This window comes from Orycteropus afer, unplaced genomic scaffold (assembly GCF_000298275.1).
Source record: "Orycteropus afer afer isolate SDZICR_OR568_19922 unplaced genomic scaffold, OryAfe1.0 scaffold00296, whole genome shotgun sequence".
Taxonomy (NCBI): domain Eukaryota; kingdom Metazoa; phylum Chordata; class Mammalia; order Tubulidentata; family Orycteropodidae; genus Orycteropus; species Orycteropus afer.
In genome coordinates, this window is record NW_006921883.1 from 3263939 (window position 1) to 3288457 (window position 24519).

At 39.4% G+C, this 24519-nt stretch overlaps 1 protein-coding gene across 1 annotated transcript in view; it reads right to left on the bottom strand.

Moving 5' to 3' along the window:
- The window catches only part of ARL15 (ADP ribosylation factor like GTPase 15), a 465466-nt gene that overhangs the window by 340617 nt on the left and 100330 nt on the right, over positions 1-24519 (bottom strand). The window contains exon 4 of the mRNA XM_042782392.1: positions 1365-1573. Within this exon, the coding sequence (XP_042638326.1) occupies positions 1365-1573 (209 nt within the window). The remainder of the gene's footprint in view (positions 1-1364; positions 1574-24519) is intronic.

Consider the following 24519-nt stretch of genomic DNA (forward strand, 5'->3'; position numbering starts at 1 on the left):
TATTATATCCATTCTACAGACAGAAAACTGATGCTGTGAAATTAAAAAGTTTGCCCAAGGTCTTAAGAACAGGTCACTAAGGTACCATAATTATAATGTTTTATCTCTGTACGTTAATGCCTATCTGAATGGATTTTTATTGTTATTTTTATCTCACTTACTTAAGGCGATATATAATGTATTTACAAAATCTATAAAGGAGAAGGGCACTGAGCACCTCCTGGTGAGTGAGGCAGCTAAAGGCAGACATAAGCTCTACTGGTTAAAGAAGAGATTCTTGCCTTCTTCACTAGTTTTCTAAAAATTAAATGAAAACATATATGGTACCTCTACTTTGCAGTACTTTAAACTTCAAAGTGAATTATCCAAATTAATCCCACTCAGTTATAATAAATTCCATTATTCCCATTTTACAGGTGAGAAGCTAGGCACAGGAACAAAGCTATTTGCCCATGGGTCACACACTAAGTGTGGGGGAGGTGTGGAGTTAGAACATGTTATTTCTTGGCTCCACTTCCATTTTTAACACTAAAGAGCAATCCATTCCTATTAATCATCTTATTCCAAAGTCACTTGAGGAAACACATAATTTTCTGGATGGAGGAATACACATCCTGAAAGTCACAGGTATAAAGGAATACATCAAAAGTTCTTATTTTATCCTACTTACAAGTTAAAATTCACTATAATTCAAGTTTTAAAAACTATTCACACATCATATTACTTTGCTGCCTACAAATCAGAGCTCTGCTGAGTGAGACACTGATCATTAGCCAGGAAATAATCTCATGCCTTTATAGGAGAGACACAATTTAAGAAAAATAAAATGAACATAAAGGATGAGTTCATATCAAAATATACTTTGATGGCAGGGAAACTGTAAGCTAAGACATCAATTTTCAGCCTGGCTGATTATAAACTAGGACCCACTGCTCCTAGTTAACAGTGAGAATTTGAGAGGGACAAGAACATGGCATTTGAAGACAAGTGATGCATGGTAATATGCATGAAAAAATCCTTGAAAAGCTAGAGAATGAACTAAATAAGTCAGTCAGTTAAAAGAATATGTTAAATAACCAGGCCTTAAGTCCACAATAGTTATGAAGAATATCCAGATATGTCCTCTAAGTTTTGCTAAACTTAAATTGCTCAAACAACAATCTATATGGTGAATGAAGGGTTATGTATGAAACAAGAATTTCTATCAGACTGATATAGGCTTTCTCATTTCTAAGAAAACAGAGGTTTCTGAAAACAGCATAACCCATATATCTCTAATTACATGTATCTTGCTGATCCCAACGTGGCAGCAATAGCTCAACAAACACAGGTAGTCGGAGAGTTGACACATTAATAAGACATACCTCTTGCACTGAGCGAGCAGCTGGCTTGTCTTGATGATTGGCCAATATTAAAAAAGGTAAAGTGCATAACTGTGGATGCTGAAGAGCTGAGTGCAGTTCATTTCTAGCAGTTTCTAAATCATCTTCTGAAGAGGCACTGTCTAATACAAATATTACCCCTTGAGATCCTTGGTAGTAGCGGCTCCAGTATTTCCGAATATTATCAGCACCTGTAAAAACCAAAACAAATTCTCTTTTAAACAGAGTTTTCAGAAACCAAGCTTTTGACTCACAGTGAGCCTATGTACAACAGAACAAAATACTTCCTGGTCTTGTGCCACCCTCACAATCATTGCCACATTTGAGCCCTTCATCACAGCCACTGTGTTAATCCATCTCGTTGAGGGTCTTCACATTTTTCACTTACCCTCTAATTTACCCAGCATGATATCCTTCTCCTTCTGACAACATGATCAATGTAGCTTTTAAAAATTAAGTGTTAACCTCTGTGGTATGGAATGGAAGAGGAATTCAGAAATGCAGAGATCAGAGTGGATGACAACAGAGAAATTGTGAAAACCAACAGGGGGATATGGCCTTATAAGAGACCACAAACATTGAAGAGTCATTTCTTGATACTTTTCTGCAAAAAGGACATGGAGGTGGCATCTTCTGACCTTCTGTAAGTTCAGAAGCAGAAGAAGACAGAATCACCATCAGCAGCCCCAGGCTTATTCCTATGATGCCAGACACGCTGCCACTCTCCAGCCTTTTTACCAACTTTGACACCAACCATCCCTCCCACGGTACTCACTATGTCTCTACTGGGTTTGATAATTCATTGCAATGGCCACACAGAACTCACAAACAATACTCACAATTATGGGGTTTATTAAGGAAGTAATAGGCTACAATTTAGGTTCAGGAACATGCTTAGGATACAGTTCTTTGATCAGGACAGTCTCCCCTCTGCTGTGCCTTCAGACATGTCTTGCTGGCCTGTGGCCTCTCGGCCTGGCCTCTGCCTCTGTGGGCCAGGTAAGCCTGCCACTCTGTCTTGTGCCTCTTGGTTCCACGGCCACTGTCTCTCTGCCGGGACATCTCGCTGCAGGGCATTTCTTAGCCAAGGAGGTCCAGTGCAGGGGTCTTGGGTCCAAGGACGCACTCCACTTCACCTCCAGCTCTTCTGTCTACACAGCAGTGAGAGCCCTTCTCTGTCTCTAAACCAAACCAAAACAAAACGCACTGCCATCGAGTCAGTCCTGACTCATAGCAACCCCTCCTTGGGTTTCTGAGGAGTATCACTAAGGAAGTAGATTGTCCTGTCTTCCGAGGAGTGGCTGATGGATTTGAACAGTCAGCCTTCTGGTTAGCAATCAAATGCCTTAGGCATTATGCCACCAAGCCTCTTGTTGTTGTTGTTTGAACCTCTAGCCTTCTGGTTAGCAGTCAAGTGCCTTAGGCACTACGCTACCAGAGCTCCTCACCAAGCCTCTAGGAGGGCTCATTTTAAGCCTGGCAGAGTGACAAAACTAACCAATCCCAAAATCAGAGTTCTACATACCTTATTGCATGGTCCCACCCAGTGATCTGGTGGGAGTTACAAAGACTATGGCTAGAAAAGCCGATCCAAGTAATTCACTGCACTGCACTTTCTTACAAAAATATGTGAACAAAAACTAAATACTTCTTAGACTTAAAAAAATGTTTTCAAACTTTGCCCAATAGTCCTAAATGAACTATATAATATAAAGTGAGTCCAAACTGAATTGGACACTATGACCCAGACATTCACCAAAACTACTTTTCATAACATCAGCATTCTCTTAGATTTTCTAATAGAACTGCTTGCTGATCAGGACTGCCTTGCTTAATTTCTTCTAAAGACTTAAAACTATTAGCACAATATCTTTAAGTGTCAAAGTGTTGAAATCTGTGGAGGATAAAAACCTTGGTCTTTGGTCCATGTGTTTAAATTCCTTTGGTTTCATAATCCACAGGGAAGAATAGAAGAAAATGAGCACACTCATGCTCTCAATTAAAGATAAAGGGTGGGTCCACATTGTAATGTATTTGGTGGCACTGAACTAGCAAAATAAAAAAGCAAACTCATGGCCATTGAGTCAATTTCGACTCACCGTGACCCCTCCTTGGGTTTCTAAGGCAGTATCACTACAGAAGTAGATTACCCCATCTTCCTTCCATGGAGTGGCTGGTGGGTTTGAACCATCAGCCTTCTGGTTAGCAGTCACATGCCTTATGTTTCATTAATTGTTTTCATTATTTATAAGACAGACGTTGATATAATCATGGGGCAAGCTGTGTCTATTCCTCTTTGTATTTCTAAAATCTAAAATAATGTGTAATTCAACGTTCAATACATTTTTTTTTTTTCTAATGAGTGAGGAAATGAAATTATACAGTCATTAGGCTTTAAGGATTTTGAGAATAGGAAGAAACTTTAGAGACCATCCAATTCATTTCTCTGAGGACACTGAGGCTGAGAGAGGTGAAGTGACTGACCCTAGCCATGTGTCTAGTAAACCAGAAAATACATGCATATGTGTTGGGGAGAAGGCAAAGTACTGTTAGTTAAAACCCATTGCTGTTGAGTCGATTCTGACTCATATCAACTCTACAGGACACAGCAGAACTGCCTCATAGGGATTCCAAACCCATAATCCTTACAGAGGCAGATCACCATATCTTTTTTCCCATGGAATGACTGGTAAGTTTAAACAACCAACTTTTCAGTTAGCAGCCAAGAGCTTAACCACTATGCCACCAGGGCTCCTTGAGGATTACATAAGAAAAATTCAGTATCAAGGAATTTTAGCAATTCATAGCACATGATCAAGTCTTAATCAGTTAGTAATTACATTTTAGTCATTTATAGAACATCTGACTCCTATGTTTGAAATATTTTGTCTAAGTGTTAGGGTTATAAATAGCAGGGACTGGAGCCAGACACACTGGCAGGTAAGAGTCAATCGTGCGCCTTTCTTCTCAAATCGGTGCTCAGTGTTATCACATTGGAAGCTTGAAATTGGCCATGTGGGGTATTTTCACCATAAAAATCAGCACATGCAACAAATAAGCCCTCTTCTTCCCCTGGAGAGCCAAAGTGCCCCTGGAGAACAACGAAGTATTGCGGCAAAGTGTAAAAAGAGCTGTGATTAAGGTACTCGCTAAGTGCTCTGGGAGCAAGAGATGAGGCATCTCGTCTAGACAGGGAAAATCTCTCTAAAGAATAATATGAATAACAGGACAGCTATCATTTACGAAGCACAGGACCATCTATTAAATTCTTCCACATTCCAGGTGTAGTGCTAAGAGTTTTTACTAAGAATCACTCACGTAACTCTCACAACAACCCTCGGAGGTAGACATAATTGACTCCACCTTTGAAACTACTTTTCAGATTCCAAGTATTTAAGGTTGAGTCATCTTAAATATCCAAAGACATGGGATATGGACAGAGTTAATGCACATCAGTCAGGGTCCAGCCACGGAAAGCAAAACAAAAAGAGGAAATTTAAAGCAGAGTATTTATTATAGGATGCTAGTTGCATAGGTAGGAGCTCTGGTAGCATAGTGCCTAAGGCACTTGACTGCTAACCAGAAGGCTGGCGGTTCAAACCCACCAGTCACTCCTCAGAAGGAAGGTTGGGCAATCTAGTTCCGCAGTAATACCTCCTCAGAAACCCAAGGAGGGGTCGCTACAAGTCGGGGCCTACTCAACAGCACACAACAACAGCAGCTGCAGAGGTGATGGTGGAACTATGAAAATAACAAGAGCATGGAGATCACCAATCTTAGGTCAGGTTCCCTAGGAGCAGAGTCTGATAATTAGGTTTTGACACACAATTTACAGACAGAGTGCAACTATGAGAAACTAGGAGTGAACTCTGCAAGCTAATATGGGAAGAAGCAGGATAGGGTGAGGGAATAACCTAGGTACATATACGGATTCAGAAATCTAACCACAGTGTGATCCCATAGGAAGCATAGAGCTTGAGTTAAATCACAGAAATTATCTAATCCAGAGGCAAAGTGGCTGGGCTATGATACCCTCACATAATCATTGGCTATGAGCCACCTCTAAGGAGGAAGAGGGATTTAGGGTGTGATCTCATAATCTTCTAAACATATCTGGTTGAGGCAACTCCCATGGCAGCTCCTGTCTGCCAAGGGCAGGTCTCCGGAGAAGGGTACAGGTGTGAGTCATTAGCAGCCAACAATACAGCAGCTGGGAGATGGGTGCACTGGCCCAGTAAAGAAGATCTGGATGGGAAACCAACAGCATCTGCTATAAGCAATATTCAGACACTATCCATATGTTGGAGAACCATCCTTAAGCTGGAGGGACAAGTGGAGGCAAGGGTAACCAGTGGTAAATGTTTAAAACAATAACAAAAACACTGTGTGCATATGCATTTGTATATAAGTTTATCAAAAACTTTATTAATATAAAAGATGTCTATATCTGCATATAAAAAGTATAGATACAATACACTTTAATGTAAATCACCTTAGACTTCATCAGTAGTCCTAAATAAACTATTCTACAAATTGAGTGCAAACCTAACTCAGAGAAGTGTGTGACCTAGACATCACCAAAACTGCTTTCCATAACATTAGCATTGTCTTGGTGATTATTTCTAACAGAACTGCTTGCTCATCAGGGAAGCCTTGCATAATTTCATCTAAAGAGTTAAAACTATTAGCACAATAAGTTCAAGATTCAAAATGATGAAATTTGTGCAGGGTAAAAATGTTGCTCTTTGTTGTTTACATTCATTTGGTTCATTTCTGTGACACTGATATTCAACAACATTCTCTCAACATGATGGTGTTTATTTTTGCCAAATTCTTTATCTATAGGACTCCAATAATTAGAACTGACCAACAAGTGTAGTTTTGACATGAATATTGGCTGCTATCATGATTTTCCATGTATTAACTTTCTTTACCCATAATAGCCATATGGGACTGCCGTGGTTGTTAGGTGGCCATCGAGCAGGTTCTAACAGCAACCCTATGTACAACAGAGTGAAACACTGCCCTCCTGTGCCACCCTCACAATCACTGCCATGCTTGAACCCACTGACTTAGTCCATGTAACTGAGGACAGTCCCTTTCATTGCCTCCCTATGCTTTAGCAAGCATATTTCCTTCTCCAGGGATTGGTCCCTTCTGACAACATGATGAAAACATGAGAGATTAAATCTGGCCATTCCCCCATCTAAGGAGCACTCTACCTGTATTTCTTCCAAGACAGATTTCTTCGTTCTTCTAGCAGTCCATTGTACATTCAGTATTCTTTGGTCAACACCATAAGGCAAATACACGAATTCTTCTGCAGTCTTCTTTACTTACTGTCCAGCTTTCACATGCATATGAAGCTACTGAAAAGACCATCGCTTGGCCAGGTGTACCTCAGTCTTCAAAGTGACATTCTGCTCCTTACTCTATAGAGGTCTTCTGGAGCAGATTTGCCCAATGCAATACTTAATTTGGTTTCTTGACTACTACTTGCATGGGTGTGGACTGTAGATTCAAGTAAAATGAAATCCTTGACAATTTCAAACTTTTCTCCATTTATCATGATGTTGCTTATCGATCCCCTTGTGACGATTTTTGTTTTCTTTATATTGAGGTGTAATTCATACTGAAGTCACTAGCCTTTAATTTTCATCAGTAACTACTTTAAGTCTTCATCACTTTCAACAAGTGTGTCATTTGCATATTGCAAGTCGATAGGATGTCATGCTTGGTAGGGTGGAGGGTCGACGAAAGAGGGGGAGGCCTTCAACGAGATGGATTGATACAGTGGCTGCGATGATGGGCTCGAGTATAGCAGGGATTGTGGGGCTGGTGCGGGATCGGGCAGTGTTTCGTTCTGCTGTGCATGGGGTCGCTATGAGTCGGAAATGACTCAACGGCACTTAACAACAACAACAACAACAACAATGAGTCTTCCTCCAATTCTGATACAGCATTCCTCTTCATATAGTCCAGCTTCATGGACTATTTGCTCAGCATACAGACAGATGAAAGGACAGTACCATAACACACAAGTTTCCTGATTTTAAACCATGCAGTATCCCCTATTTCTGTTCAAACAACAGCTTCTTAGTCTATGTATAGGTTCCTCACGAGCACAATTAAGTGCTCTGGAATTTCTATTCTTCACAATGTTATCTATGTTGTTGTTGATGTTGTTGTTAGGTGTTTTCAAGTTAGCCCTGACTCATAGTGACCCTACATACAACACAATGAATCATTGCCTGGTTCTGCCCCAGCCTCACAATCCCTGTTATGCCTGAGCCCATGATTGCAGCCACTATGTCAATCCACCTCGTTGAGGGTCTTCCCCTTTTTCTTCTTTATTTTATTTTTGCAGTGTTTCCTCCCTCCCCTCCCACATTAACCAACAAAGAAAGTTCACTTCCATATATAAATCTTTCCTCGACTTTTTACAATAATGAACTAATTCAGTATTTGTCCTTCTGTGATTGAATTAGGAGCTCTGGTGGCATAGGGCCTAAGGCACTTGACTGCTAACCAAAAGGCTGACAGTTCAAACCCACCAGATACTCCTTGGAAGGAAGACTGAGCAATCTCCTTCTGCAGAGATAATGCCTTGGAAACATTAAGATGGGTCATTATGAGTCGGGATTTACTCAACAGCAATGAGGTTTCTTTTTTTTTTTTTGGTGATTGAATTATTTAATTCAGCATAATGTGCTCCAAGTTCATCCACATTGCACTGAGTCTTGCATATTCTACCTTATTTTTTAGTGTTGCATAGTACTCCATTGTGTGTATGTACCATAGTTTGGCTATCCATTCTTCTGTTGATGAGCACCTAGGTTGTTTCTATCTTCTTGCTATTGTAAACAGTGCTGTGATGAACATGGGTGTGCATATATCTGTTCTTGTCATGGCTCTCACTTCTTTAGGATATATATCTAGAAATGGGATTGCTGAAATCAAATGGATTTCTAATTCCAACTTTTGAAGTAATCGCCATACCACTTTACACAGTGGTTGTACCACTTTACAGTCCCACAAGCAGTGTATGAGAGTCCCAATCTCTCCACATCCTTGCCAGCAATTGCTATTTTCTGTCTTGATAAACTTTGCTATTAGTGCTGGGGCAAGACAGTATCTCATTTTTGTTTTGATTTGCATCTCTCTAACGGCTAATGACTGTGAACATTTCTTCATGTGTTTGTTGGCTGCCTGAATATTCTCTTTCATGAAGTGTCTATTCATGTCTTCTGCCCATTTTTTAATTGGATTGTTTGTTTATTCATTGTTGAGGTGTTGGAGTTTTCTATAAATTCTAGAGATAAGTCCCTTGTCATATATGTCACTGCAGAATATTTTGTCCCAATCTGTAGATTCTCGTTTGACTCTTTTGGAGAAGTCTTTGCAAGCACATAAAATTTTAATTTTTAGAAGATCCAATCATCTAGTTTATCTCATGCTGTTTGTACATTTTGGGTTATGCTCGACAGTCTATTTATGCCATAAAGTTGTTGTTGTGTTGTTGTTATGTGCTGTCGAGTTGGAATTGACTCATAGCAAGCCCTCCTTGGGTTTCCAAGGCAGTATCACTACGGAAGTAGATAGCCTAACCTTCCTTCCAAGGAGTGGCTGGTGTGTTTGAACCACCAGCCTTCTGGTTAGCAGTCAAGTGCCTTAGGCACTATGCTACCAGAGCGCCTATGCAGAGTCCTAAATTTGCCCCTAGTTCTTCCTTGAGGAACTTTATAGCTTTAGGTTTCATATTTAAGTCTTTGATCCAGCTGGAGTTAGTTTTTATGTATGGTGTGATGTACAGATCTTGTTTCATTTTTCTGCAAATGGATATCTAGTTTTGCCAGCACCATTTGTCAAAGAGACCATCTATTCCCCATGTAATGGATTTCAGCCCTTTGTCAAACATCAGCTGACCATAGGTCCATGGATCTATTTCTAGGTTCTCAATTCTATTCCACTGATCTATGTGTCTGTCATTGTGCCAATACCATGCTGTTTTGACTACAGTGGCTGTTTAGTAGGCTTTGAGATCTGGAAATGTGAGTCATTGGTACTTTCAGTATTCTTTGCCAACACCACAACTCAAAAGCATCAACTCTTCTTTGGTCTTCCTTATTCACTGTCCAGCTTTCACGTGCATATGAGGCTATTGAAAATACCATGGCATAGTTTATGAATTTATGATCCACAAAGTCGAATGCCTTTGTATAGTCAATAAAACACAGGATACAACTTTCTGGTATTCTCTGCTGTTAGCCATGAACCATCTGACATTAGCAATGATATCCCTTGTCCCATGACCCCTTGTGAATCTGGCTTGAATTTCTTGCAATTCACTGTCAGTATATTGTTGCATTTATTTTTTATTTTTAAATAGCCTCTGCAAAATTTTACTTGTATGTGATATTAATGATATTATTTGATAATTTCCTCATTCTGTTGGATCACCTTTCTTTGGAATGGACACAAATATCAATCTGTTCCAGTCAGTTGGCCAGGTAACTGTCTCCCAAATTTCTTGGCATAAACTAGTAAGTACCACCACTGCTGCATCCATTTTTTTTGAAATATCTCAATGGGTAATCCATCAATTCCTGGGGCCTTGATTTTTGCCAGTCTGTCACTGCAGCTCAGACTTCTTTCAGTACTATTGGTTCTTAATCATATGTTACCTTGTGAAAGGTTAAAACATTGACCAATTCTTTTTTTTCCCCCCAGAGTTTCTTCTGACATCCCTTTCAGTCTTTTCTTCCTTTCCCATCTTTTTAATGATTTTTTGCTTTCTTCATATGTGATGTCCTTGATGTCATCCCACAACTTGCCTGATCTTCAGTCATTGGTATTAAATGCATTAAAGCTGCTCTTCAGATTATCTCTAAATTCAGGTGAGATATACTCAAGTTTGTATTTTGGCTCTCCTCAGCTTAAACTTGAATTTGCATATGAGGTAAGCACAGTTACTTACTATCATTATATCAATAAGGAAACCCAGGCACAAAAAAGATTAAGTAACTTGCCCATGACTACAAACTCAATATATTTAGGTCTAATGTGCTTGAAAGGGAGCCAGGATTGACAAGAGAGAAGCTGAAACCAAATAACTCTACTCCCATATAAACAGGGAAAATGGATATTAAAAGTAAAATTATTGTATGTACTTGGTTAAAGTACTTGGCTTCTAACCAAAAGGTTGTAAGTTTGAACTCACCAACTGCTCTGCAATAGAAAGATGTGGCAGTCTGCTGCTGTAAAGATTACAAATTTGGAAACCCTGTGGACAGTTCTACTTTGTCCCATAGGGTCACTATAAGCCAGAATTGACTTGAAGGTGATAGATTATTTGTTTTTTTTTTCTTTTTTGTTTTAAAGTAGCTATCTAAGTTAATGTCCAGTATGTCCAAGAATATTTTCCAATCGATTAATTCAATGAATAGTTATGAGGTACCTATTCTACACAATAGAAGATGCAATAGCTATACAACAGCTGGACAATCAATAATGAAGACTGAAGAAGAATTGATGCCTTTGAATTATTAGTGAAGAATATTAAATATACTATAGACTGCCAGAAGAATAAACAAATCTGCCTTGAAAGTACAACCAGAATGTTCCTTAGGCACAAGGATGTAAAATAAAGCCTTCATCTCATGATCTCATGTATTTTTGACATGTTATCAAGAGGGACCAGTCCCTGGAGAAGGATGTCATGCTGGGTAGATAGAGTCAGCAAAAAGAGGAAGATCCTCAAGGAGATGGACTGACATAGTGGCTGCAACACTGGGCTCAAGCACAGCATAGATTGGGAGGGTGGTGCAGGACTGGGCAGTGTTCCATTCTGTTGCACATAGGGTTGCTATGAGTCAGAATCAAATCTATGATATCTAACAAGAGCAATTCTATAGACAGCACTGAGATAGAGCCTATATGAGATATTTACAAAGCCATTATTCCTCTTATATCAAATTCTATAAAGTAATAGTAATGACACTGAGGCTTGAAAATATACCAGAGGGAATAAAAATGGCTACAGGGCTCACGGAGTAAAGTTTAAAAAGAAGAAAATTAATGACATCTTTTAAATGAAATTTGTCCACTGGAAACACATGGGACACATGAGAAGTCCAACTTATGTGGTCATTTCTTTCATGAGAAACTCTTCATCTGTCCTAATTAGGAGGATATAATGCACCTGAAAATACTGAGGCAAATGGACAATAAATCCAATGAGCATGTTTCTGGATGAAATAAACCCAAAGAGAAATGTCGTAACTTTTAAAAATGCCCCTTCCTTGATAATAAGTGAGTAACACATTATTACTAATAATGAAAAGAGCCTTTTCTTTAACCTCCTGCTACTCAGTCTACTGCCTACTCTTAGCATTTCTAACTTTATCACAAACACTAAGCTTGGAATTTTAAATTCTGTTCAGCCTCTTGCACAACAGCTTTAGTCTGAAAGCCCAGATAGGGGTCCAGGAAACCATAAGTGAGGTGTAGGGTTTAGTGGACCATAGCTTAGTCACGACATTTAAATGTAAAATGGATGTGTCATCAACCCAGCTGCCAGGTGCTGTGAAGGAAGGTTAGGGACACCTGCTGGATGCCCCACATTCCTAACACACAAACCAAATCCAAACAAAGGGTCAAGCACAGGATGTCACAATCTAGTAATGGTCTAAAGCTACTCTTAATCTAATACTGGAAATGTTGTGCTCTGCACCACTTAATTTACACTTGTTATATAAAACGGTTACACGTCAAATGTAAACATGATCTATTATTTTGTGCATTCAGATTAAAAAGCTAAGAGGTACTTTTAATAGTAACTGAGCTCAGGGTGCTGCCAAATGTCCTAATTACCCAAGGTCAGACAGAGCCTCACTTACTAAAATTTAGTAAGGAATTCTTAGACTGGGAATTTAAGAGCTTGGTCTGAGAGCCAGTTTGGTTCAAGGTATTACAAAAGTAGGGGGAGAAGACAGGAACATAACACATCCTCAATGCGTAGGTTCCTTACTGTGACACACTGGGGACTTCAACAACATTCTGTCACCATTCGTTCATTCATTGATTTAACAGTATTTACTGAACCTGGTACCATCCTCAGCACTGAGGATACAGCAGTAACCAAAACAAATATTTCTGTCTTCCTGGTGCTCATATTCTGTACCAGAATAGCCAGCCTACCATAATAGGGATTAAAAATGCTAGGTTCTCATTTTTCCAGCATGGAAAATATGACCCACTTCTGGCCAATGGGAACTGAGCAACATTCTGCTGGAAACTTCAGGAAAAAATTTGCTCCTCAAATGAAATAAACAAAAGATGCCCAAAAAGAGCCTTCTCTTACTTCTAGCTTTTAAATTTCATCAGATTTTATGGTGGTGCTTTGAGCAGAGTTATTTTTACTGAAGGAGACACAGTCAATACACAGAATACATCAAAATAAGAAGACAGAAGGAGCCTGGGTCCTTGAGAATCCTGCTGAGGAGCAGTACCAATTACCTACAATTTAAGGACTCCTTAATTGTATGAGCGTAGGGGAGCCCTGGTGGCACAGTATTTGACCACTTGGCTACTAATGGAAAGATAGCAGTTTGAACTCACTGGCAACTTTGCAGTAGAAAGATGTGGCAGTATGCTTTCATAAAGATTACAGCTTTGAAACCCTATAGGGCAGTTCTACTCTGCCTATAGGATCACTATGAGTCAGAGTCCACCTGGTGGTAGTGTTTTTATTTTAATGTGTGAGCACAGTAAACACCTATTATTCAAGCCAATTTTAGTATACATTTATTATTTTACAGGCAAAAGGATGCTAAGTTCTCTCATGTTAAATTAAAAGGCTATGAATAAGTTCCTTTGAAAAATGGACTCAATGAACTAAAAAGTAACAGGGATCCTGTAGGACTCAACAAACTCAATGTCCCTATGGAATATCTTATCTCTAGGACAGTGCCTAGAAGTTTTTGTGATGATAAAAATATTCTTTATCTATGCCATCCAACATTGTAGCCACTAAGGAGCTCTGGTAGCATAGTGGCTAAGGCACTTGATTGCTAACCAGAAGGCTGGTGGTTCAAACCCACCAGCCACTCCTCGGAAGGAAGGTTGGGCAATCCTACTTTCGTAGTGATACTGCCTCGGAAACCCAAGGAGGGGTCGCTATGAGTCGGGGCCGACTCGACGGCAAACAACAACAGTGTTCCTATGAGTTGTAATTGATTTGACAGCAATGGGTAGGTAGGTTACTATCGAGCCTATGAAATTTGGCTAAGGCAGCTGAGAAACTGAATTTTAATTCAATTTTATTTCAATTTATTTACATGTGGCTGATGGATACTGTAGGAACCCTGCTGGCACACTGGTTAAGCATTCATTTTTTAAGAGAAAGATCAGAGATCCAAACCCACCAGCCGCTCCACAGGACAAATATGGGGCGATCTGCTTCCATAAAGATAACAACAGCCTTGGGAACTCTATGGGGGCAGTTCCACATTGTCCTTTGGGTCCCTATGAGTCAGTTTGGGGTTTGGAAACCTCTCTGAGAGGAAAAGCAAAATAGAATCACAAATTTAAAAATAGCCCTTCTGCTATAGGAACAGCTGCCGTGTGCTCCCTCCAAAAAAGCTGGCTTGCTAGAAGGCAATTACTGAAGGACCCTACAGCAAATTAACCAGGATGAGAGCCCTCACTGCTGTAGCACTTGAGTCCGAATGAGAAAACTAGATCATCTCTTCTTTCTACCTTCTCACCAGTCTTAAGAAATTTAAGGGAATGAAAATCATTTATCTCTGGAAAACTTAAACGGGATTGGAGGTCCAGGAGGTATGGACAGAAGTTTAAGCCAATTTTAGAGAATTTGAAATGTTACTGAGTATTCCAGTCTTAGTGAAGGATATAGCCCAGGGACAAAGGTCACCTCAGCAGTAGTATTTTAGGAGGAATGGTTTCTAGCATAGGGAAAAAGTGTTGGAAGAAAAGAGAAGGTGGGAGGTTCTATAAAACCTCAGCTTTATGTTTGGTGTTTCCTTTGATTTCTTTCATCATCTATAAAACAAACTCAATCTTATTTAAAAAAAATTAAATTCTAAGAATTCAGGAAGGACTGTCGTTGTTGTTGTTGTTTGCCGCCGAGTTAGTCCTGACTCATAGCGACCCCTCCTTGGGTTTCCGAGCCGGTATCACTACAGAAGTAGATTGCCCAACCTTCCTTCCAAGGAGTGGCTGGTGGGTTTGAACCACCAGCCTTCTGATTAGCAGTCAAGTACCTTAGTCACTAGGACATACATATTTAAACTCAAACTTTTATTGTGGATTCTTGCCACACACACATAAAAAAGCCAAGATAGAGTTAAGTAATGCTGACAGTTGATGTTGAGTAGATTCCAACTCATGGTGACCCCACACATGCAGAGTAGAACTACTCCATAGGGTTTTCTTGGCTGTATCTTAATGGAAATAAATCATCAAGCTTTTCCTTCCATGGTACTGTTGGTTGGGTTCAAGCTACCCATCTTTAGGTTAGCAGTTGATCTCAAACCATCTTGGGACCTTTGAGTAAATTAAACCTTTCCTAAATGTCAATGGGAGCTCTGGTAGAGTAGTGCCTAAGGCATTTGACTGCTTGCTAATCAGAGGGCTGGCGGTTCAAACCCACCAGCCACTCCTCAGAAGGAAGGTTGGGCAATCTACTTCCATAGAGATACCACCTCAGAAAACCAAGGAGGGGTCGTTGTGAGTTGAATCCAACTCGACAGCAGTGAGTTTGGTTTTTTGGTTTAAATAGTCAATATAAGATATAAAAACTTAGAGATGACTGAACATCAAGTTCTCTGAAATTTGGCATGATTTTGCTTTCCAAGGAATCAGAAAAACACTTAAGATAATTTGAAAAAAAGATAAATAGAAAACAGGAACTGGTGAGTTCTTTAAGAAAAGCAAAAATCTGGTGCACATGGCTGAGGGAAGACAACCAGTAGAACAGTGACTAAAGTGTAGAGCTAGAGGAGACCAAAGTCTCCAGACGCACAATGAAACAGCTGTGAGCAACATCACCTACCACACTTAACTTTGTAAGGTATTTATGTACATCATCTCATTTAACCCTCTAGTCTTCATTTCCTCATTTAATACATGAAGAAATTGGGACAGAGGATAAGCATTTCACTCCTATAGCTAATAAAAGTCACATGTAGGATTCAAACCTTGGACTATCTAACTCCAAAGATCATGTGTTCTTTTCTACTACATGGTATTGTTCTCCAGAGTATGTGAATGGATGGAGTGGATTATTTTAATGATTGTGCATGTTTAAGAGATGTATCCAAGGCATAGCTCAGGGGGCAACAGTGCATGGAGGGAAGGACACAGGAAAGAGGTAACTAGGGGGAGGAAGTGGAAGGGGAGCTGTTGCATTGTAGTAAATTGTAGTCAATATCATCAGACAAAGTGTATGTGAACTGCTGTATGGAAAGTGAATTTGCTGTGTAAACTTTCACCCAAATCACAATTTAAAGAGAGAGAGAGAGAGAGAGAGAGAGAGAGAGAGAGAGAGAGAGAGAGAGTGAGAGAGAGAGAGATGTGTCCAAGGGCTTTAAAGAATGGTTAATGTTTATATCAGAGAGAAGAGGAAAAAAAGCATTTCAGTGGGGGTGTGGGTATAGGAGAATAACCTCAGATGAAACCAGGAATGCTGGGCACTGTGAAGAGAAGTAACATGAAATAAATGCTAGTGTGAACAGACTGTGGATGGCTCTGTAAGCCAGGCAGAATATTTGAGCTTGAACCAGCGGATAATGGAGAATTATTATAGATAATTATAGATCCCTGAAGACACTGCCTGAGGTGATCCTGTCTTTCTTCAGAGCCTTTTCAACTATTCACTGCCTATTAGCACTTATGGCGGACAACATCACCTACCCTAAGCTTCCCTCAGACCCAAACTGCCAAGGCTCTCGAATTCACAAGGCTTAAAAATTAATAAACAAATATCCTACATACTTATGGAAACATGACTAACTGCAACCTTCAAAAGGATTAGTTTATTAAGGTATTCCTATATTTATTTAAAGGAGCTCTGGTAGTGTGGTTAAGGCATTTGGCTACTAACCAAAAGGTGTGTGGTTGAACCCACCAGCTGCTCCGTGGAAAAAAAACGGGTAGTTTGCTTCCATAAAGATTTTCAGCCTTGGAAATACAATGGTGGTCATTATGAGTTGGAATTGACTCAATGGCAGTAAGTTTGGTTTGGTTTTGGTTTATATTTTTTAAGATCCACCATTAAAAAAATACTATTGGGAAGGAAGAAAAAGTTCTTCCCCCAAAGGCAGCTACTTGTAACTCTTTATCATAAACAAATAGTACATGGATTATTTTAGATTCCACGGAAAGCAAAAGAGTGCAATTAGTTTATTTGAGAAGTGAAATGAAGGAATCATTACTGGCATAGTAAGGAGCCTTGGTGGCACAGTGGTTAAGTACTCAGCTGCTTACTGAAAAGATTGGTGGTTCAAATCTTGCCACTCCATGGGACAATAATATGGCACTCTGCTTCCATAAAGGTTACAGCCTTGGAAATCCTGTGGGGTTTTACTCTATCCTATAAGGAGTTCTGGTGGGGTAGTGCCTAAGGCATTTGATTGCTAACCAGAAGGTGGAGGTTCAAACTCACCAGCTGCTCCATGGAAGGAAGACTGGACAATCTGTTTTCGTAAAGATTTACCACCTTGGAAATCCAAAGGTGGTCCTATGAGTCGGAATCAACTTGATGGCAGTGAGTTTTTTTTTTTTTTTTTTTTTTCAGTAGTGTGGCTATGAGTCAGAACTGACTCTATACCAATGGGTATTGGCATAATGGGAAAGTGAGAGAAAGGGACAACCCACAAAAGGAGGATTGTCAAGCCAGATACCACTGTGGGTAACCAGAGATTAATCCTGCTGGAACTCTAAGAGCCAGTGTAGAACAGGCATTAGTGGTGAAGGACTTAGAGTCCTTATCCAATTACTCCCCACCAGTATTTGGTTGAAGGTGGATGAGAAGGGCAGACATTAATTTCCCCACACTTTAAGCTTGTGCAAGGTAGTCAGGCAGCCAAAGGAAGACAACAGGCAGAACCCAAGGAACTGGCAGTTGGAAGTCAGTCTGGTGCCCATGGAAATGTGGCTATAAGTGAGACACCAGTAGGGTCCCCTTGAGCTACCTAGAGAAGAGCATGTCAGTGTCAATTTGGACCATTTGACCAGCAGAGAGCATAAAAAGTGCAATCATTATCATATGAACGTAAAAACCAAGACTTTGTTTATGAAATATCCATATACTTTAGGGCAGTAAAGTGTGCAGTAGGTGTGCTAACATTAAGAAGTAGTTGTCAAACTGTGGTTCCAAAGCCCTAAGGGGTTTGTGAGACCCTTTAAGGAGGTCTGCCAGTTGCGATCAAGTGAACTTCAACTCATCGTGACCCTGTGTGCATCTTAGTAGAACTGTGCTTCATAGAGTTTTCAATGGCTGCTGGGTAGACTCGAACCTCCAACGTTTGGTTACCAGCTGAGCACATAACCCCTTTGCCCCACCCAGGGACTCCAGAGGAGGCCGAGGAGATCAAAACTATTTTCATAATTAAATTAATAAATTATTTTCCCTTCTCATTGTGTTGACATTTTCATTGATGGTGCAAAAGCAATGGTGAGTAAAACCACTGGTGCCTTAGCGTGAACAGAAATGATGGCACCAAACTAGTAGTCCTCATATTTGACTGAACTTGAGGGGGGCGGAAATCTGTTTCAACTAAAAATCCCCTTCATAAAACAGTAAAAATGATTTTTTTGATAATGTCTTTTTTTATATATTCCATGTGACGAAATGGGAATTACACAAGAAGTATTTCTGCTATATACTGAAGAACATGGTAGTTTAGTGGAAAAAAACACATGTTTGCCTTTGTGAGCTAAACTGGCTGCATTTTGTTTTCTTCAGGAATTCCATTTTTACTTGAAATTTCAACTGACAAACTCTGATTATTCAGATCTGGGTTTTTGACATACATTTTCTCAAAAATGAATGTGTAATCCTGTCACTTCAATGAAATTTGTTGCCAATATTACAGTTTGCTTTCAAGCAAAAACTGAATTTTAGAAAACTTGTATTCTTTGCTGTGAGCTTGACAGCTTCTCAATGAGGAGACTGATGAAAATATTAACACGTAGCTATCTATAGTGAAATGTTGACAGCAATTGAAAGATCTACATAACTCAATGAATCAATATTTTCCAGATAATCAATGCATGATGATACAAAACCATGCATGGGTAAAAGGTCCCTTTTATGTGCAAGGTGTACCAATTGATGGTAATATAAGCAGCTATAAAGTGTTCATCAATATTGTCTCAGATTCCACATTGCAATTGACCTTTTAGAAACTATTACTTGTTGAAGAATTTCTGTGTAGTATCAAAGAACAGCAGAAACAGTTATCTCAATAGGCTATTAAAGTACTTCTCCTTTTTCCAGTTTCATATCTATATGAAGTTGGACTTCCTTTATATACACCAACCCCAATATTTGGTGACAGATTAAATGCAGGTGCAGATATGAGAACCCATCTCTTTGCCATGAACTCTGACATTAAACAGATTTGTCACTCTTCTCATTATTCTTGTTTCTGTCTTGGAAATTGTTAATTTTCATTAAAAAAAATGCTATTTTTATAACATGTAATGGTGTTATTATTATTACTACTAAAGGAACTGTAAGATTTTTTTTTTTATTTTCTCAGCTTTAATTTCTAACAGTAGATATTGATAGATATAAGCCAGATAAGCAAAAGCCTTTAATTGTTGTTGATGTGAGGTGCCATCGAGTCAACTCTGACTCCTAGCAACACTATGTACAACAGAACAAAACACTACATGGTCCTACACCATCTTCCCAATCCTTGCTATAACCGAGGCCACTGTGGCAGCCACTGTGTCAATCCATCCTGTTGAAGGTTTTCCCCTTTCTTGCTGACCCTCTACTTTAGTGAGCATGACATCCTTCTCCAGGGAATGGTCCCTTCTGACAACATGACCAAAGTAGGAGAGACAAAATCTGGCCATTCTCACTTCAAAGGAACATTCCGGCTGCACTTCTTCCAGGACAGATTTGTTAGTTCTTTTGGCAGTCCACTGTATTTCCAGTATTCTTCACCAAAATCACAATTCAAAGGCATCAACTCTTAGGTCTTCCTTATGTATTGTCTAGGTTTCATATGCATATGAGGTGATTCAAAATACTATGGCTTGACTTAGGCATACCTTTGTTTTCAAAGTGACTTCTTTGCTCTTCAACACTTTAAAAAGGTCCTTTGCAGCACATTTGTCTAGTATAATATGACATCTGATTGTTTGACTGCTGCTTCCACATATACTGATTGTGGATCCAAGTAAAATGAAATCCCTGACAACTTCAATCTTTTCTCCATTTATCATGATGTTACTTATTGGTCCAGTTGTGAGGATTTTTGTTTTCTTCATGTTGAGGTGTAATCATACTGAAGACTGCAGTCTTTGATCTTCCTCAGCAAGTGCTTCAAGTATTCTCCCCTTTTGGCAAGCAGGGTTGTGTCATCTGCATATTGCAGGTTGTTAATGAGTCTTTCTCCAATCCTGATGCCATGTTTTCTTCATATAGTCCAGCTTCTCAGATTATTTGCTCAGCATACAGATTGAATAAATATGGTGAAAGGATACAAACTTGACATACCCCCTTCCTGATTTTAAGCCATGCAGTAACCCCTTGTTCTGTTCAAATGACAGCCTCTTGGGCTATGGACAGGTTCCTTATGAATACAATTAAGTGTTCTGGAATTCCCATTCTTTGCAATGTTATCCATAATGTATTATGATCCACACAGTTGAATCCCTTTGCATGGTCAACAAAACAGGGGTAAACATCTTTCTAGTATTCTGTGCTTTCAGCCAAGATCCTTCTGATATCATTCTACATCCTCTTCTGAATCCAGCTTGAGTTTCTTGAAGCTCCTATCAATATACTACTGCAACTGGTTTTGAATTATCTTCAGCAAAGTTTTACCTGTGTGTGATATTAATGATATTGTTTGATAATTTCCACATTCATGGGATACCCTTTCTTTGGAATGGGTACAAATATGGATCGCTTCCAATTAGTTGGAGCCTCAATAACTTTCAAGAGAATGAAAGGGCCTGGGACACCCTAGGGGCTTTAGAATTGTAGATATTCATTGTCTTTAACAGGCAAAAGAAACACTTAATAACTACAAAAACTTAGGCAAAAATTTGCAGTTGTGTTCCAGCAAGAATGAAAGTGTTAGATTGAATTCTCTTTTCTCTTACCCTATTTGGCTTCTAGTGAAAGACAGGACAGCTGGAGCTGGGAGTGCAATCTCAGAACTAAAAGGCCCATATATGAATGAAACTAATCTCCTTGTTCTTGTTATCTTGGACTTCTAACCTAGTGGTCACAAACTTTAATGCCTAGAAAGATTACTACAATGTATATAGCCCAATAATCTGAATTTTAAATAGTCCCTACATAATAGCCACCAATTAATATATGAGCCCTAGTGGCACAGTGGTTAAAGCACTAACCAAGTGGTTGGCTTCTGTTTTAGTTCTCTAGCACTGCTCTAACAGAAAATGCCACAAGTGAATGGCTTTAACAAACAGGGATATATTCTCTTATAGTTTAGGGAGCTGGAAGTCTGAGTTCAAAGTGGCAGCTTTAGGGCCTGGGCGAAGGTCCCTCAACCTTGGGATTCAGCTCTGCTTCTTGCTCCTGGCCCATGGAAGCTGGAGGTTTCTTTAACTCAGGAAGTGCTGGCTGCTGAGGCTGACAAACCCAAGGGTCAACAAGTAAAATGGCTCAGTCTCAAGATTACTAAGCAACATTGCAGGCTCTAGTTCAAGTCCAGAAACAGTCCCAAGATTGGCAGGAAACATGGCAGCCTGGTGAATGAAGACTTGGCTACATGCAGGGTCCAAGGATGCAAAAAAGCTAGAGTGCTTTCTGAAAGCGTCTTCTTATATACTTACTGGAAGCAGACTACATCCCTAAGGCAGCTGCTCACAATAGACTGCACCATGGAGTCAACTGCCAGTCTCATCATGGGGAATAACTACATCCAGCTGCTCAGCCACTCAAAACCAGAGCCAGCCAAATTGACACATAGCCTTAACTACCACAGCTGCTAACCAAAACATTAGTGGTTCAAACCCATCAGACACTCCACTTAAGAAAGATATGGATCTTACAGTGTGCATCTGTAAAGATTTACAGCCTTGGAAACCCCATGAGACACTTCTACTCTGTGCAATAGGGGATGCTGTAAGTTGGAACTGACTAGACAGTGATGGTTTTAGTAATCAACATATACGAAAATAAGATTAGTCTACTACATCACATATACCATTACAAAGAGTTCCTCACACTTACCATATAATTAAATCAATAATTGCTAACCTTCCATCACTGATGCCATGAGATGTCTTCAATTATCTCAAGTAGCATGTGGAATTCTCAATTAATTTCAATTAACTTTAATATTTAAGTGTGTGTGTCATATAATACTTGTGCAAAGAAGCTTACACAAAATAGGGTAACACAGCCCCAAAAAGATTAGGAATCAGTTTTCTCTACCCAAAGAGAGAAAAATGCATTTGAAACATTGCCTAAGGTCAAACACTTCACTTCCAAATAGTTTTCCATAAAGGACAAACTCAAAAGAAAAGGGAGGCTTAAATGATAATAAGCCTACTGTTTAATTTTTATTTAGATTGGTATAGTTCGAGAATGCACTTGTCTGCAGAAAGGAACAGAATGCAAGAGAAGACTCATTAGGTATCCACTAGGAGCACTGGTGGTGTAGTAATTAAGGCATTTGGCTGCTAACCAAAAGGTTGGTGTTTTAACTCATCATCCACTCTGAAGAAGAAAGATGAGGCAGTCTGCTATTTGTTTCTATTGGAAACTCAATGGGTTCACTATGAGTCGGAATTGACTTGACAGCAGTGAGTTTAGTTTTTTAAGTTTTTGAGGGTTCCAATAAGTAGCTCTGGTGGCACAGTGATTAAAGCATTTGGTTATTAACCAAAAGGTTGGCAGTCCAAATCCACCAGCTAGCTGCTTCACCGGAGAAAGATGAGGCAATTTGCTTCTGTAAAGATTTACAGCCTTGGAAACCTTGTGGGGCAGTTCTACTCTGTCTTACAGGGTCACTATGAGTTAGAATCTACCCAATGGCAGTGGGTTTGTTTTTTTGCTTGGGGTTCCACATGCTGAATGTTCTTCTAGCCCTGATTCTAGGTTAAGGCTTATTTTCAGAGCTGACTAATGAGTGATGCCACTCCTTTCATCACCTTCTTACTCAATATGAGTGAAAACAATTATAGGGAAGACATGTATAAAAATATGCCAATCTGTTTAAGTTTGCCATTCTAGTATAGGATCAATAGCCTTTAAAACCATTTTCAGCGTATTTATTATAGCCTTGTTGTTATTTTGAATAGTTATTTTTTTATATACAAATGGTGAAGAACAACAACAAACAACAAATGGTGAACAAACAACAACCACAACCCTACCCCCAGAATCTTCCTTAATTAGAAAATGATTGTTTTGTTATAAACCTCAAGAATTAGATTATTTCATTCACTATATATACATATACAAACATGCCTTGAAAGTCTTAGCACACAAAGGAATCTAAGGTCATGAATCCTTGTTAATAACCAATGTTTAAACGAACTGTTGATGCACAGAAATCAGTAGTGCTGACAGAATGAACCATATTTATATTTCTCTAAAGCCAGGAACCACATCGTCTCTTTTATTGTATCTGTCAGAGCCCCATGGTCATATGTGCTCAATAAATATTTTTGGGGTTACATGAGAATGGTTTTATCAGCAAAAGTATAGGGTCATCCCAAGATAAATTACAGAAGCCTTGTAAAAACTTTCTATGATGAAAATTAACCCTTTGAGTCTATGACAGGCAGTCTCTAAGATGGCCTCCACTGATCCCTACTTCTTGATTCATGTCTCTGTGTAATCCCCTCTTCCTGAGTGTGGGCTAGCCTAGTGCCTTGCTTTTAACCAACAGAATGTGACAAATGTGGCAGGAAGACATTTCCAAGCTGGCAATTTCTGTCTAGGTAGCAGACCTACTGCCTACTAGACTTGCACATTTTGATGAAGCAAATATCCACAATGGACAGGCACACGTAGCAAGGAACTGAGAGCAGCCTCTGGCCAACAGCCAGCGAGAACTGAGGCTCTCAGTTCAATAATCCTCGAGGAACTGAAATCTTCTAACAACATGAGCTTAGAAGAGGATCTTTCTCAGCCAACTTTCAGATGAAAACTCAGACCTGCATGCCACGCTCATTACAGCCTTGAGGGAGATCCTAAAGCAAAGGACACAGCAAGCCTTGCCTAGATTCCTGACCTAGAGAAAATGTAGTAAAACGAACCTGTGGTTTAAAATTGTGCAATCATGAGCATAATCTACTTCTAAAGTTTTCATCAACCCAAATGGAAACTCCACACACATTATGCATCAACTCCCCTTTCTCTCCTTCTACCAGTTCCTGACAAACAGTAATTTTTTCTATCTCTTAGAATCTACCTATTCTGGATATTTGATAATAGTGGAATCATACAAAATGTGGGCTTTTGTGTCTGCTTTCTCTTACTTAACAGAACATTTTCAAGGTCTATCCACATTGTAGCATGTATGAGTATTTCATTCCTTTTTCATGGCTGAATAATATTCCTTTGTGTGGATGTCATACATTTTGCTTATTCATTCATCTGTTGATGAACATTTGGATTGCTTCCACCTTCTAGTCACTGTGACTAGTACTGCCATGAACAATCATGTACAGTTTTTTGTACAGGTTTTAGTTTTCAGTGCCTCTGGGCACATACCTAAGAGTTAAATTATTAGGTCAGGTGGTAATTCTATGTTTAACTTTTTGAGAAAAATGTGTGTTATCTTAAGTCTTTAAATTTCTGGTAAATTTTTTACTCATCTATAGATAATGAACACAAACTTTTAAATACATTTGGCATAGTGCCTAAGGCACTTGACTGCTAACCAGAAGGCTG